The sequence below is a fragment of the Chlorocebus sabaeus genome, chromosome 12 (assembly GCF_047675955.1).
Source record: "Chlorocebus sabaeus isolate Y175 chromosome 12, mChlSab1.0.hap1, whole genome shotgun sequence".
Classification (NCBI taxonomy): domain Eukaryota; kingdom Metazoa; phylum Chordata; class Mammalia; order Primates; family Cercopithecidae; genus Chlorocebus; species Chlorocebus sabaeus.
In genome coordinates this window covers 46,065,071-46,079,976 of record NC_132915.1, presented here as the reverse complement: position 1 = coordinate 46,079,976, position 14,906 = coordinate 46,065,071, and the positions used below count along the sequence as shown (strand labels likewise).

The following is a 14,906-nucleotide window of genomic DNA, read 5'->3' as shown; positions in this document are numbered from 1 at the left end:
AAGCAAATATATTTGAGAACCACTGTTACTGAAAAAATAGCTGTCTCAAAGCCCATGTCTGTACTTGTAGCAGGGCCCCTGATACAGTCACATGTAATGGGTTTACTTATTCCTTATATATATTACAGTAAACAATATAGGGTTTAGGAAAATGCAAAAGGAATGGAATGCAATTCATTGTTATTTTCATTAGAGGCAGGCATAATAGAAAACATTTTGGTACTTGATACTCTATTTAAATATGACTTTCATTTATGTGTGAATGAACTCTCCATATATGCTAAGTTAATGGATGCTTGTAGGCCAGGGGTCATGAACTTAGATGGCAATAGTGGCCAGGCAAGTAAAGGAAGTGCGAGAACCTGGTAGGGTATAAAATGAAAGCATGTGCTGCAGAGAGCTGTTTCTACTCCTCCCCTGTTGATTGTTGTCACAAAGGAATATACATTTCTCTTGCCGTATCTTTAATTCTTTAACGCCTCACCTTTTGCCTCTCCCTGCCCATTCCCTCAGCAGCTGAACATCCATATTTTAATTGAAAATTTATTGTGTTTTACATGTTGGTCATTAATTAAACATATGCACACTCATACACACTCACTTAGGAGGAGCCAAGCAAAACACATCTGAAGCCAAACTTGGACTGTGGGCTTCTACTTTGAAATCTCTTTTCACACACATACATACGCAGCAACTGATATTTTAGTACTTGTATGCTAGGTGCTTGGCTAAATGTTTTGCACTAATAAAAATGTTTAATCTTCACAACAATTCTGTGAACAGATACTTTTATTTCCACTTTAGAGATGAAGAACTTTGGCTAAGTAACTTGCTAAGATCACACAATTAGTAAAAGGCTCTACAGTTATTCAAACCCAAGACATTTCACTGCAGAACTCTGACACTTAACCACTTGGCAAAATTGATTTCCTGGATATATTTCTTCTATATATGCTATAAGCACACACATAAAATGTAAATAACGCTATAAAGGATGAAGATAAATTGTTTACTATTAGTTCATTCACATACAGTGATACTGTTTGCATATGTGGGCATGATGTGATAAAGCACTGAAATGTTACAAACTTCCACATTTTACGCAGTTTTTCTGATAAAGCTCAGTGAGATCAGTGTAAAAATTTCACAGGGAGTTTATATTTCTCCTTGCCACAAACTAGACATCCTGAGCTTTGGGGCCAACGTTGTCTGTGTCCAAGGGCAAAAGTTCTCTTTCTTCTCATTGTCATATTTAAACCCCACCCATGGAAATATTCCAAGTCCTGAGTGATGATCACTTCCTCTGGGCAAGGGTATGAAGAATAAAAGTAAATCTAGCAGGAGGAGTAAATCCCAAAAGACAGAGATAAGTACTTGAGGTCAGAGACTGCGTCTTTTATAGTTTGTCTACATACCAAACTCATTAATATGAATAATCATCTTAGCTGTAGTGGTTGTAGTAGCAAAAGTAATACAGAAACCAGTCTTCTCCTGTATTTTTACATTAGCATTCATTATTTGTAGGATTTGGGAGGTCTTTTTGAGAAAGTGATGTGAAACTAAGTCTCTCCCATGTTTCTCCTTTAGTTCCACTTTTTCCTACTGACATAAAATATTTTTCAACCTTAATAACTGCAGCCTATAGGAATAAAAGTATAAGATGGTGGGGGAAAAACTGAGAACAGTGTGAACAAAATCTACATATTTATCCATTTAGGTTTTTTCCCTGGGGTATTTTGGAATACCCTTTGACATGATAAGCCTCTTTATGGTTTATTCACTTGGTATGGAATAGGGGAGAAAAAAGGAGCCAGTGCATCTGGCACTATTCCTCTCAACACCCTATGCCCATCATGTGAATGGAAAGAACCCTAAACCTTCATTTTCAGAACTGTATCTCAGCCTCTGGCTCCTGAAGAAAACCAGTGTGGTTCAGATGTGGGATGGGAAGAGTGGTTTGCATTGGCATCAGCCCTGCGGGTGCTTTGGGGCTGGAGCACACACAGCTGTGGGTTACAGATGCTTGCTCTCCGGTATTAATGTGGCCAACATGTGAAACCATGACACCCACAATACTACACAAAGGTCCACGCCTCTGATAGTTTGAGAAATAACTCCCTCTGAAGAAATTCTTCTTCTCGAAGGGCTGAAATACATTCTAGAATGGAAGGTCCTCTTTCAGAGGGGTAGAGCCAGGAAGGAGATGCCTTATATGTTGGACAGAGCACAGGGTGTCTGTAGGCTTAGGAGCTTTAACCAAACATGGGGGGAAAAAAGTCTACTCTAAACCCTAGATTCATAAATTCGAAATTCTATGCTACGCATGTAGCAGAAAGCTTGTATACTCAAGTCATTGTGTAGTTTCTTTGGAGATGTGAAATGCAAACCATTATTGGTGGTTGTCATGTGGCCTGACTCAGGGTGTATTAGAAACGTTTCCACCAATTTTTATTTCCCCGAGCTGTCTCCAAGGATGGTAGAACCAGAGGAATCTATACACAAGAGAAAAGAAATGAGTATGGGGTTGGATGATGCTTTCTTTGTAATTTAATAACTAGGACTTTTTTCAGGGTGTGGGGATTTTGTCCTTTCTCACTCATGAGGCCTATGCTTCCTTCTGACAGTACACTTGAGAGAGCTGAGATATTTCCACCCCCTATTCAGTTAGTGAGACAGTTTTCTCATTCAGGTACAATTTCCAGTGAAATAGTAGCTTATAAGTATCCAGAAGTTAGTTTATTGACTCTTATTGCACTTCTGAGCACCTAATAAATAATTTATTTGTCTGATGGATATGTGGCTACCTAACTATGGGGCATGAAATATGCACTGTTTTTCTAATATACTGTAGGGAGACCTGTTTATAAAGTATTTAGTATTGGTTTTATAATGCACTGTTGACAACAGGAGACCACGAAGCTCAAAGATCAATCTCATTTTGGCCCACAGTATTAATGCTGCTTTATAAAGCTCTATGACAGGTCACTTAGATAGTGGTCTTCACAGAAAGGACTCTGTTAGGAAGGCAGGCTGTAGAGGCTGCCAGTACAGTAGATGAATGTCTTTGTCTGTGTCCCTAAGGTGACTCTGGCGGTTGCTGATGTTGGCCAGGTGATGGAACCCATCATTTCCCTGCTCTCTAGAGGGATTCTGGACTAGAAGTACTGAGTTCTGCTAATGCAGACCTCGCTAATTGGGCAGAAAGCTGCTGTGACTTTGGACCACAATTGCAGTTCTGGAGACAGGAATCGGACAATAAGGAGTGGAACTTGGCTCTCTTCAGCTTTGTCTTATGTTTATTAATGAAGTGAAATTATTCCACATCTTTTATGCCTTTGTTCAAATCACATAGGTGACATAGCATAAAGTATTTTGATTTTTGTTGGCTTTGGGGAATTTCCTAGCCAGAAATAAATTCATAGACATTAGAACGCTACATACTAAACACTTTGAATTTGGGGAAACCTAAATAAAGACTAATTTCATCTAAAATCAGTTCTCAGTGTTTTACTTTATTTTCTTCATAAGAACTATACACTATGAGAATGCTGCATAATGACGACGATTTATAACATAGTATTGCCCATCAAGCTATATGTGTTATTGTCTTTTTTTTTTTTTTGAGACAGAGCCTCACTCTGTCACCCAGGCTGGAGCGCAATAGCGTGATCTCAGCTCACTGCAACCTCCACCTCCCAAGTTCAAGCAATTCTCGTACCTCAGCCTCCTGAGTAGCCGGAACTATAGGCGTGTACCACCACTCCTGGCTGATTTTTGTATTTTCAGTAGAGACGGGGTTTCACCATGTTGGCCAGGCTAGTCTTGAACTCCTGACCTCAGGTGATCCACCTGCCTTGTCCTCCCAAAGTGCTGGGATTACAGGTGTGAGCCACTGCACTTGGCATGGTGTATGTTTTAGAGCAAGGTATTTTTCTCTTTGTGTTGAGAACTCCTTGCTGGTTCTAAGTATTTCACTTCCCAAACTGGGAACTCTGAGCTATACTTTCTTGGACCCAGTCAGCTTGTTTATTATTTCTCACACTTTTGTGGGAACCCAGGCTGAGTTCTGCTATTTGCCATTTCTGTTACTCATTTCTTACTGATACAGAGTTTCTTTCTTTTTTTTTTTTTTTTTTGAGACAGAGTTTCGCTCTTGTTGCCCAGGCTAGAGAGCAATGGTGTGATCTCGGCTCACCGCAGCCTCCGCCTCCCGGGTTCAAGAGATTCTCCTGCCTCAGGCCCCTGAGTAGTTGGGATTACAGGCATGCGCCACCATACTCAGCTAATTTTGTATTTTTAGTCGACACGGGGTTTCTCCATGTTGGTCAGGCTCGTCGGTGATCCACCCGCCTCGGCCTCCCAAAATGCTGGGATTATAGCAGAGTTTCTCTTTACCCTTTCCAGTTGGACCCAACCTTTTCTTCCTTCTGGTACTCCTCGATTCCTTCCTGTCAGGTCTCTCTCACCACATAGCCCCATCTTTACTTTTCTCATTTATTGAGTACCCTGTTAGACCGTGAATTAGCAAATAAAAATTCTGTCCCTTTTAAGAAGTGTACAATTTAGTGGAAGAGACTAGTAATAAACTGGTTTTCTAACATGAGCAGTTTTAATATATGTATTTCTTAACCACAGAGTTTTTTTTTTTTCTGTATCTCTTGCCTTTGGTTTCTGAGGGAAAAAAAAGGGTTTCTTTTTTCTCCCTCCAGGGGCACCCTTTTCATTTGTGCTCTTGATCATATTCTCTCCTCGGACCCTTTCATACCATTTTCCCTCTGGCTTAGATCTTCAATATCCTTTTCTCTGCTGGCTTCGTCCCCTTTGCCTGTGATAGTCTCTTTTCTCCCCGTAGTGAAAAACAAACTGCCAACTTATGAACACAACCTGTCCGAGCTCCTCTAACTTTTCAGACCACGTTTCTCTTACTTGTTTTCTTTGCAGAATTTCTCCAAAGAATATTTTATCTTTTCTGCCTCTTTGTCTTCACAATTTGCTTACTTCTTAACTCTTCTGCAATGTGGATTCTGTATACCTATCAATCCACAAAGACATTCACTCTTATGGCACAAAGCCTAATAAAATATTTCAGCCACAAATATCCATGAAGAATGGTATGTTGAACACCCATTGACCCAAGTTTAGGAACTAATACGTACAAACACATCTGAAGACTAGGGTTACCATTGAAATTATACTGTGTCACTCATTGTCAATCTCCCCATCCGCCTTTCCCCATATTCCATCCTTAAGCACTATTCTGATTTTGGTATTTATTATTCCCATGCCTTTTGGTTTGTTCTTACTGTATTTGCTTCTGCTTAGTATTTCACTTGGTTTTAACCATACCCTAAACATAAGTCTTCTTGTTTTAGATCATTTAAAACTCTCAAGCATCCTATCTTCTGTCAACTGTTTTCCCTTATCATGTGGAACGTGGGACAATCACAATGCTCCTGTTAACTCTGTTCTTTGTTTTTTTTCCCCTAATAACCATAGGTATCCCCTGAGATACTGACCTTGGCCACTTGTTTATTTCTTGGGTCAGGTCTGTGTAGATGGCTGCTGGATGTGATAACTTCAGTGTCAGTCTGTTTTCTAACATTTCTAGTTGCCTGGCTATCTGCATGATCTGCTCTTCCCCCATACTGAACTTGATACATATTCTCACAAAATAGTTCACCCCCCTTTCTGTTGATAATGCTACCATTTTCCTGTGCTCAGACTATTAGAACTTTAGTGTCATTGTTGACACTTCTCATTTGTTATAGTCATTCTGGTCCCCTTGATTTTATCTTTACAGTATCTTTTGTATCTTGTCCTTTTTGTTTTCTCCAGCCCTATTGCCAGTAATTTACCCAGATTATTGATTGATTGATTGAGATGGAGTTTTGCTCTTATTGCCCAGGCTGGAGTGCAATGGCACAATCTCTGCTCACTGCAACCTCTGCTTCTTGGGTTCAGCTCATTCTTCTGCCTCAGCCTCCCGAGTAGCTGGGACTACAGGCATGCACCACTACACCTGGCTGATTTTTTTTTTTGTATTTTTAGTAGAGATGGGGTTTCACCATTTTGGCCAGGATGGTCTTGAACTCCTGACCTCAGGTGATCTGCCCGCCTTGGCCTTCCACAGTTTGGGATTACAGGCATGAGCCACTGTGCCCAGCCTATTTTAATGTCTTCCTAACTGGACCCCACTTTTGTCTTTTCACACTTCAGTCCATCTGTCATACTGTTGCCAGATAAAACTTGGAGTAAAATAATGATCAGATGTTACTGCTGTTGAGAAGCTTTTAGTAGTTTAGACTGTTGGTGGATAATAGGCTAAATAGCAACTCTTTGTAGTGGAGTATAGGGCCCTTACTTTTACAATAGTTCCTATCAACCACTACATCCATTTCATTCATTGTTCTTCCATGCACATCTTCCCTTATGTTCCAGTCAAACTGTATTACTTCTCTAGGAATATAATCCGGACACTCAGTGCAAGAACAAAACCTGCCTTGGTGTAGAAGCTTTTTTTTTTTTTTTTAAACCACACTGGCTGGAAGGAATCTCTTAAGTTTCTGTGGAATTCTGCGCTCATTTCATTTCCCATTGTTTTTGTTAAGGTTGTTTTGTTCATGGCTTATCTCCTGTACTAGATTGTAAAGTTGTGAGCAAGGAATATGTCTTAACTTTTGTGTTCTCCGCAGCTTCTTGTACTTGGCAAGGGAGTGGGGTAGAGGGGTGGGGGGGGTGGTGATTAGTATTCCCTAACAGCAGTTAAAAGTGTCATATTAAGTGGAAGAAAAGGGAGTAAGAAATTGAGCTAGGCAGGCCAAAAGTGTATCCATTATCAATTAGCAAATTATTCAGTTATTCCCACTTTGTTACTTTAGTTCTCACCAAAGTTTATTTAGCGGTTGGCTACTATCAGCCTTAGAAACTATTAACTCTTTAAAACTGTGTTTAGGGCGGTGGCTCACGCCTGTAATCCCAGCACTTTAGGAGGCCAAGGTGGGCGGATCACGAGGTCATGAGATCGAGACCATCCTGGCTAACATGGTGAAAACCTGTCCCTATTAAAAATACAAAAAACTAGCCGGGTGTGGTGGCAGGCGCCTGTAGTCCCAGCTACTCGGGAGGCTGAGGCAGGAGAATGGCGTGAACCCGGGAAGCGGAGCTTGCAGTGAGCCGAGATCACGCCACTGCACTCCAGCCTGGGTGACAGAGCAAGACTCCCGTCTCAAAAAAAAAAAAAAAAAAATGTGTTTAGTTCGTCATTGGTGTATTATATTTGCAATTTCTTAAAAAGATGTTTTGATGTACTCAGTGCTTTTAAGTAATACTGTCTGGGCATATGTAATTTCCTTTCCCAATCTCTCAATAGGCACACCTTGGGCCTACTCCACCTCCACATAGCCTTAATTACAAATCAGAGGACAGGCTTAGTGAGCAAGACTGGCCAGCATATTTCAAGGTCCCATGTTGCGGGGTTGATACATCTCAAATTGAGGTATGTTGTGGTTTTTTTTTTTTCCCCTTTAAGTTACTTGGACACACTTGCATGCTTTGACTACCTAGTTAAGATATTTCTCTCACCTATTCTTTCTGCCACTCTTTTACTGTCTTTCATACTCATCCTCATTCTATGAAACTCAGATATTTACTTGCTTCCTAACACTTCTTGCCCCTGAAGAAATCATGGAAAGTAGATTTAATGATGGTTATTTGAATGATTTTGAATGTGATAAAGTATCTGCCTTCTATTGTTTCTCTCCCCACCTGTACTTACTTCTCTTTTTCTTTTTCTGTTCTTTCTTTCATACTGTTTTCGGGCTAGTTTATTGTTATTACTATTTTTAATAATAGTACTATATTAATAGTGTTAATAGTAAACTTGTAAAACTGAAGTTTAACATACTTACAGAAAAGTACACAAATAAAAGCGTACAGCCTGATAAATTTTACACAGTGAATATACCCAGGACCACCAACTAGATGGAGATACATAACACTACCTGAGCCCCAAAAGTGTCCCTTAGCCCAGCCACTATTCTCCACCAAAGACAATCACTGTGCAGATCTTCTAAGCGACCTGTTAAGTGTTCAAATTTTTAACTTGCCGTTAATAGGTTTCTGGCATCTTTTGGGTTTCTTAATTTGGAAGACAGTCTCTAAGTTCATGAACATTTGCTTTGTTTCAACATTTTTCAATTTAAATATATATGCATATAAATAGTCTCTATCAAGGCCAGTAGATTGCTTGAAGGTAGGATTTCCCAGACTTGCCTGGGTAACATAGCAAGACCCCATCTTTAAAAAAAAAAAAAAAAAGCTAGGTGTGGTGGCCGAAATGGGAGGGTTGCTTGAAGCCAGGGGTTTGAGGTTCCAGTGAGCTATGATTGTGCACTGCACTCTAGCCCCAACAGAGCAAGATCCTATCACTTAAAAAATAATAGGCTGAACTGGGCATGGTGGTTCACACCTGTAATCCCAGCACTTTGGGAGGCTGAGGCAGGCGGATCACCTGAGGCTGGGAGTTCGAGACCAGTCTGACCAACATGGAGAAACCCTGTCTCTACTAAAAATACAAAATTAGCTGGGCATGGAGGGGCATACCTGTAATCCCAGCTACTCGGGAGACTGAGGCAGGAGAATTGCTTGAATCTGGGAGGCGGAGGTTGCGGTGAGCTGAGACTGTGCCATTGCACTCCAGCCTGGGCAACAAGAGTGAAACTCCATCTCAAAAAGAAAGAAAATGAATAGGCTGGGCCCAGTGGCTCACGCCTGTAATCTTAGCACTTTGGGAGGCCGAGGGAGGCAGATCATGAGGTCAGGAGTTCGAGACCAGCCTGACCAACATGGTGAAACCCCATCTCTACTAAAAATACAAAAATTAGCCAGGCATAGTGGCGCACGCCTGTAATTCCAGCTACTGAGGAGGCCGAGGCAGGAGAATCGCTTGAACCTGGGAGGCGGATGTTGTAGTGAGCCGAGATCGTACCACTGCACTCCAGCCTGGGTGATAAAGCGAGACTCTGTCTCGAAAAATAATAATAATAATAAACAATAAAAAATAGTCTCTGGTTTTATAAACATTTTTGAAACTTTATACTGGGATTTTATTTTTTAAGTTTATTTTTTAGGTTTGTAAATTGCATATGAGGGAATATCATTTTTAGAGTTGCTGTTTTTCTGTGATAATTCTAAAGGCAGTGTTGAGGTTTTCAATAATTTTGTAAGGTACTGAGCCCTGCCCTGCAGTATGATTTTATTTTTTCTTTCTTTTTTTTTTTTTTTAAAAACAGAATGGAGTGCAGTGGCACGATCTTGAGTCACTGCAAACTCCGCCTCCCAGGTTCAAGTGATTGTCTTGCTTCAGCCTCCCGAGTAACTGGGATTACAGGCCTGTGCCACTGTGCCTCGCTAACTTTTGTATTTTTAGTAGAGGTGGGATTTCACCATGTTGGCCAGACTGGTCTTGAACTCCCGTCCTCAAATGATCCACCTGCCTCAGCCTCCCAAAGTGCTGGGATTACAGGCGTGAGCCATCGCACCTGGCCTGCAACATGATTTTCCTGGATGTTGGTGAATCTCAATCTTCTTTTCTGACAATAATTTTAACCATTATTATGACACCTTTACTGAGGCTGCAAGCTTCTTGGCCCACATACTTTAGAAGGAAGTAAGTAAGGAAATTAACATTACCTTGGCTGGGCATGTTGGCTCACGCCTGTAATCCCAGCACTTTGGGAGGGCAAGGCGGGCAGATCACTTGAGCCAGGAGTTCAAGACCAGCCTGGCTAAAATGGTGAAACCCCATCTACCAAAAGTACAAAAGTTAGCCGGGGGTGGTGGCACGCGCCTGTAATCCCCGCTACTTGGTAGGCTGAGGCAGGAGAATTGCTTGAACCCAGGAGGTGGAGCTTGCAGTGACCCGAGATCGCAGCACTGCACTCCAGCCTGGAAGACAGAGAGAGATCCTGTCTCAAAACAAAAACAAAAAACAAAGAAATTAACATTACCTTTGTGATTCTTGCAACTTTCATGTTCATGTTAAAGTAATTTCCCATTGTGTGTGCCCCTAGCCGGTTTGTTTGTTTGTTTGTTTTAAATTCATTTAAGTAAAGCCATCACTGGTTCTTTCCTTCTAGATGTTCTCATAGAACATTGAATATAGGTTTGATAAAAAGAAGCCACTGTTACTGTTTGGACTTGAGAGAAGATTAATAAAGTCACTTTTTCTTTTTTTAAACCAAAACAAGGTAGGTAAATTGTTTGACCTTTTGTAGGCACAAGATTCATGCTGACCTCAGCTGCTTTTATTATCTGCAGATATCTTGAGTCTAAGGATTCATCATTTCCCTAACATTTTGTAAACTATCTCATCTACCATACCTACTCAAATCCTTTTATTTTAAAATTTTTGTAGTGCATCAAGGGATTATGGCTTTTAGATATTTCCTTGATGTGTTTCTATGAAACTGAGGCCCTGATTAGGCTGTCAGCAGATACTGTATTACATTGATTGTTTTAGTTGGTAGAGACACACGTGTCAACTAGACCAGTTTCTCCCTTTTGCTGAGAAGGGTGAAGCTTTTAGATAATATTTAGTTATGGGGGATGTTTGTGCCACTGTTTAAAGTGATTTGACCCTGGGTCCTCCTCCAACCTTATGTTAGAAGGCCTATTTTCCTCTCTTGTTCTAAGGGCATGTAATGAAGTCTTCGGTACACAAACTTTCTCCCTCCCTGTAGGTGAGTGGTTATTATTATTATTTTTGTCACGGGCTCGGATATCATGTTCTTATGTGTAAACATTGGACCATATAATACTCACAATACTTTGGCAAAAAGTAAACCAACTGAAAACTGAAGGCATGCCTTCGTGTCTTATTTGCAACTTGGACCATGATCTTGCCCCTTGAAATCTTCAGGCTGTTCTGATGAAGCCTTCTCTATGTTGAAATGCCCAGTCAAGGTGGCCAGAACCATCTGGAGAAGGTAGAGTTGTAAATATGAAGTATCATGTATAATTCTAAAGGACTCTTATAATGAGAGAGAGGCCAGTGACTGAGGCTGGCAATCAGCTTTTTCTGATTGCCAGCCTGAAAAATCTTCTGAAAATCATAAGCTTTTTCTTTCCTTATTTGAATCTGTAAAGACCCTTAAGTACATTTTGAATTTGTTCATCTATAAGCTATTAACCCAAATTCATGTCCCAGGTTTTTAAGAGAATAAGCAATAGAATATAGATGTTTCCAAAGAGGAAGACGTATAGAAGCAGATAGGTGTATAGTTCATTCATTCACAGATAGGCACTAGGTTAGATCCAGTAGTTGGCATGCATGCATCAACATGTTAATCGGAATTAAAGGCTGCTACATTTAGGCTTGGCTAGATCATCTATAAATTGAAACACAAAAGGGAATTGTTAACTAGGAAAGTATTTGTCCAGGTTCCTTAAAGTTTAAATACAGGGATCCAACTAGTATTCTCCAGAATTTTTCATGAATATCAGACTTTACTGCTGTGGAGCACTTGGTTGTTGTAAGAGGAGTGTTTCATCTCTTATAAGTATGGTAATGAAAGGAAATTAGGAGCCAGTGGGACAGTGCAGGGACTTAGGTGTAAATAATGGGTGAATCTTTTTTTTTTTTTTTTTTGAGATGGAGTTTTCGCTCTTGTTGTCCAGGCTGGAGTGCAGTGGCGTGATCTTGGCTCACTGCAACTTCCACCTCCCAAGTTGAAGCGATTCTTTTGCCTCAGCCTCCTGAGTAGCTGGGATTACAGGTGCCTGCCACCACGCCTGACTAATGATAGGTGAATCTTAATTGTGAAGATGAGTACGTTTATGAGTAGAGATGGCTTCATATCAGAACTTTATCTTACAAGCTACTCTTTACTTTTCTGCCTCCCTACTCCATGCCAACAGAGTTAATGTAAGCATAGTAATGTTTCATCTTTGTGCGTGTAGTTTTCTTTTTTTGGAGTGGGAGGAGGTGAAGTTTTTACTGTCTTTCCATCTATTTACATATGTGAGTCCAGGGAAAACAGGCAGCTTAAATTATGATATAATTTTTTACAAAGGGAAAACCTGAGTTGAAATTATTGTTTTACTTTATTCATTTCTTTACAGTGAGTCAAAATTTTTTTCCCCTTAACTTCACATAGAAAATGAAACTTTACACAATAAAGTAAGGATGGCAGGTTTCACAAGGGAAAAAGGTTGCTGTCAACTTCTTTCCTCAGGAATATGGAAATGTGGGTGGATTATCTGTTCAGAAGACGTTTCCTTTATTACTTATTTTTCCTTTTTTCATTTAAGACATCTGTTAACATTTCACACAGCCCAACAGATGTTGGAAAGCAAGTCCCATACTTTGTTCTCAAGAAAAATGACATTTCCTCAGTTGGTTCCCCCACCTCTGTGACTGAGTCCAGCCTGCTGCATAATTTGCATATATTAAGTTATATACCTTAATGCCATATGAATTTGTAACTTCAGCATTATTTTTATATGGTAAAGTCTGATTTGATTAGAAACTAGTTTACATGTTGCTCTAGAATTAAGACAGGGCAAAACATTTTAAAACTCTTCTTTAAGAATGGCAGCCCGATTCCACATACAAGATTGGATAGCCAGTTTTTAACATTTTTTTTCTATAAAATAAATGAATTACAAAAGGTTGATTTGTTTCGCCATAAGGAAGTGCTGATTGTCATGCGACGTGGAGCGTCATTTTTATTATTTTGGCAAGAACAGGGACAGTTTTGTCTTGACAAGCCATTAGATGAATACCAGCATGTGTCACATGAAAAACCACTGATCTTTAACCCAGCTCTGTACTTAACCAAGCCTTGAAAATGAATAGAGAATAAAAGAAGAGCAAAGGCAGAGCACATTGCAGATTATAGAATCTGTTAACAGTTGCTGCAGTGAACCCAGGGAATTACAGGTATTGTTCTGTGAACCAGCAGAACCAGCAGAAGTTCTAGAGATGCTTGTAAAATTATATACATAAACTACACATTTATTTTATATTTGTACAGGATTTACATTGTTCGAGACAGAAAAAATAAAAATCCTAGAGTACTTTCTCAGTGCAGCAAATGTGTGCTTTTATCATAAAATCGTATATATTTACATAGAACTCAATGAGGTTTTTTTCCTGCAGTTATATAACTTATTTTAAGAAAGCAATGTGCTTTTAAAGAAATTAAGTAGAAAGAAGAAAACATATGCTATATACCCTTCCCCTCAAAGAAAACACCCGACAAACATACATGCAAAACAAAATTCTTTGCTTACTTGCATTTTCATGTATTCATTGTGGCTGATTTTTTACACCAACATGTGATTTTTTTTTTTTTTTTTTTTTAGAAAATGGAGGGAAAAACCCCAAACCCACCGTAATACTCAAGTACTGAAAAGATCAGTAACATTTTAAACAGTTGGTTGTGGGAATTATTGCTTACAGAGCTAACAAGAAAGAACACACTTTTTTACTCTGCTGGTGGAATTGCATTGTGCCTCCCTATAGTCTTGTTATCCCACACTAACTGAAATGCAAATTTTTTGTAACTAATTGGATCTCATTGAGGGTGCATGCACAGTGTGTAATTATATGCAAAAAGGTTTTAAAAAGTAAAATTTCCCTGCAATTACAACTTTTAATTACTGTCCAAAACATGGCACCTATAGCACAGGTTTAGAATATATATGTCTTGACTTTTTTACAGATTACTCAAAAACATGAGCTATGAAATGCTTAATAAGGTGTCAGCTCGAAAGTTACAGGGAAAATGTTTAATTACAGCAATCTATAAATTGAATTTTACTATAGTTATATGAAAATAAAGATTTCTTTTTAAGTTTAGGATTTAGTGTATTAGAGTATGAAAGGCATGTTATAGTGCATTCCTTTTCTTGGAAGATTTTAAATGTTAAAACATCGTCAACATCAGAAATCACTTTCAGAGCCGTTGTGTTTTTTCCCTTTAGTTCTCCAGTCTATTTTACCATTGTAAAATGCTTTTGAGTTTCTTACTTTGTGTAAGTATATTTTTGCTTATGTGGTGTGATGTAGGGGAGGTAGTCACATTCCCACAATGTCTTGAACTTGGATGCAGTGAAACCTAGTTTGGTGGACTCCATAACTTCCATGGTCCATCTCTCACTATCAGTAAATGTGGGAAAGCCAACAGATGGCATTTAAGTGCTTCTGATTCTTTAACCTGAAATACTCAGAATCAGCAGCAAAAAGCAATTATTGTGGAAGTGATACTTGTCTTCTTCCTCCTAGTTTTAAATAATTTTCATATAAATGATTCCAGAGAGTTATTCCATAATTGTCAGCCTACGTAGCCAGTGGAAAAAACTCAAAAGGCGTATTTGTGCCTTGTAGGTGTATTTTTTTGTACCTGTGTCTGTAAAACGATACAGGTGTCCCAGTTGTTAGATAGAAATTATCCTAATATCAAATATTCTACACAGTATGTTATATGTGGAAGTTCAGATCATGTATCTTGGGGATTTATAGAGGGGTCAAATGTTCTTTTCAAATATTTATGTTAAAATGAGTGTTAGAGAAACTTAAAATCTTATTTATTATTGAGTCTGGATTAATTGTTGTCTCTTTTTGTAACAAAGCTTGTCCTCTTTGTAAACTTGTGTTACAAAGTAGTTAAGATTTTGTTTGAGCAAATCCATTTAGCAGGTGCACTACTGTATATTTGTTATAAAAAATATTTTTTTAAACGTTAGAAAGATATCCTGCTGTTTTTAAGGCTTGTGTTGTGGCAATGACATGTTATATTGCAGACCTGTTTCAGCCAGGGCCACCTCAGTCCTTGATATCTGAAAGAGCTCAGTTTGCCTATACTGGGTAGCATTTTGTCAGAAGACTGCTGGCTGGGCAGACT

At 39.2% G+C, this 14,906-nt stretch overlaps 1 protein-coding gene across 9 annotated transcripts in view; it reads left to right on the top strand.

Moving 5' to 3' along the window:
* The window catches only part of BNC2 (basonuclin zinc finger protein 2), a 454,964-nt gene that overhangs the window by 127,139 nt on the left and 312,919 nt on the right, over positions 1–14,906 (top strand). For 7 of the 9 annotated variants that reach the window (XM_073021622.1, XM_073021620.1, XM_073021621.1 and 4 more), the window contains exon 2: positions 7,370–7,495. The exons of 1 other annotated variant lie outside the window; for it this stretch is intronic. In XM_073021622.1, coding sequence (XP_072877723.1) covers positions 7,370–7,495 — 126 coding nt within the window. Of the gene's footprint in view, positions 1–7,369; positions 7,496–10,136; positions 10,248–14,906 lie in introns of those variants that run through there. One more of the 9 variants, XM_073021624.1, reaches the window with a different exon arrangement.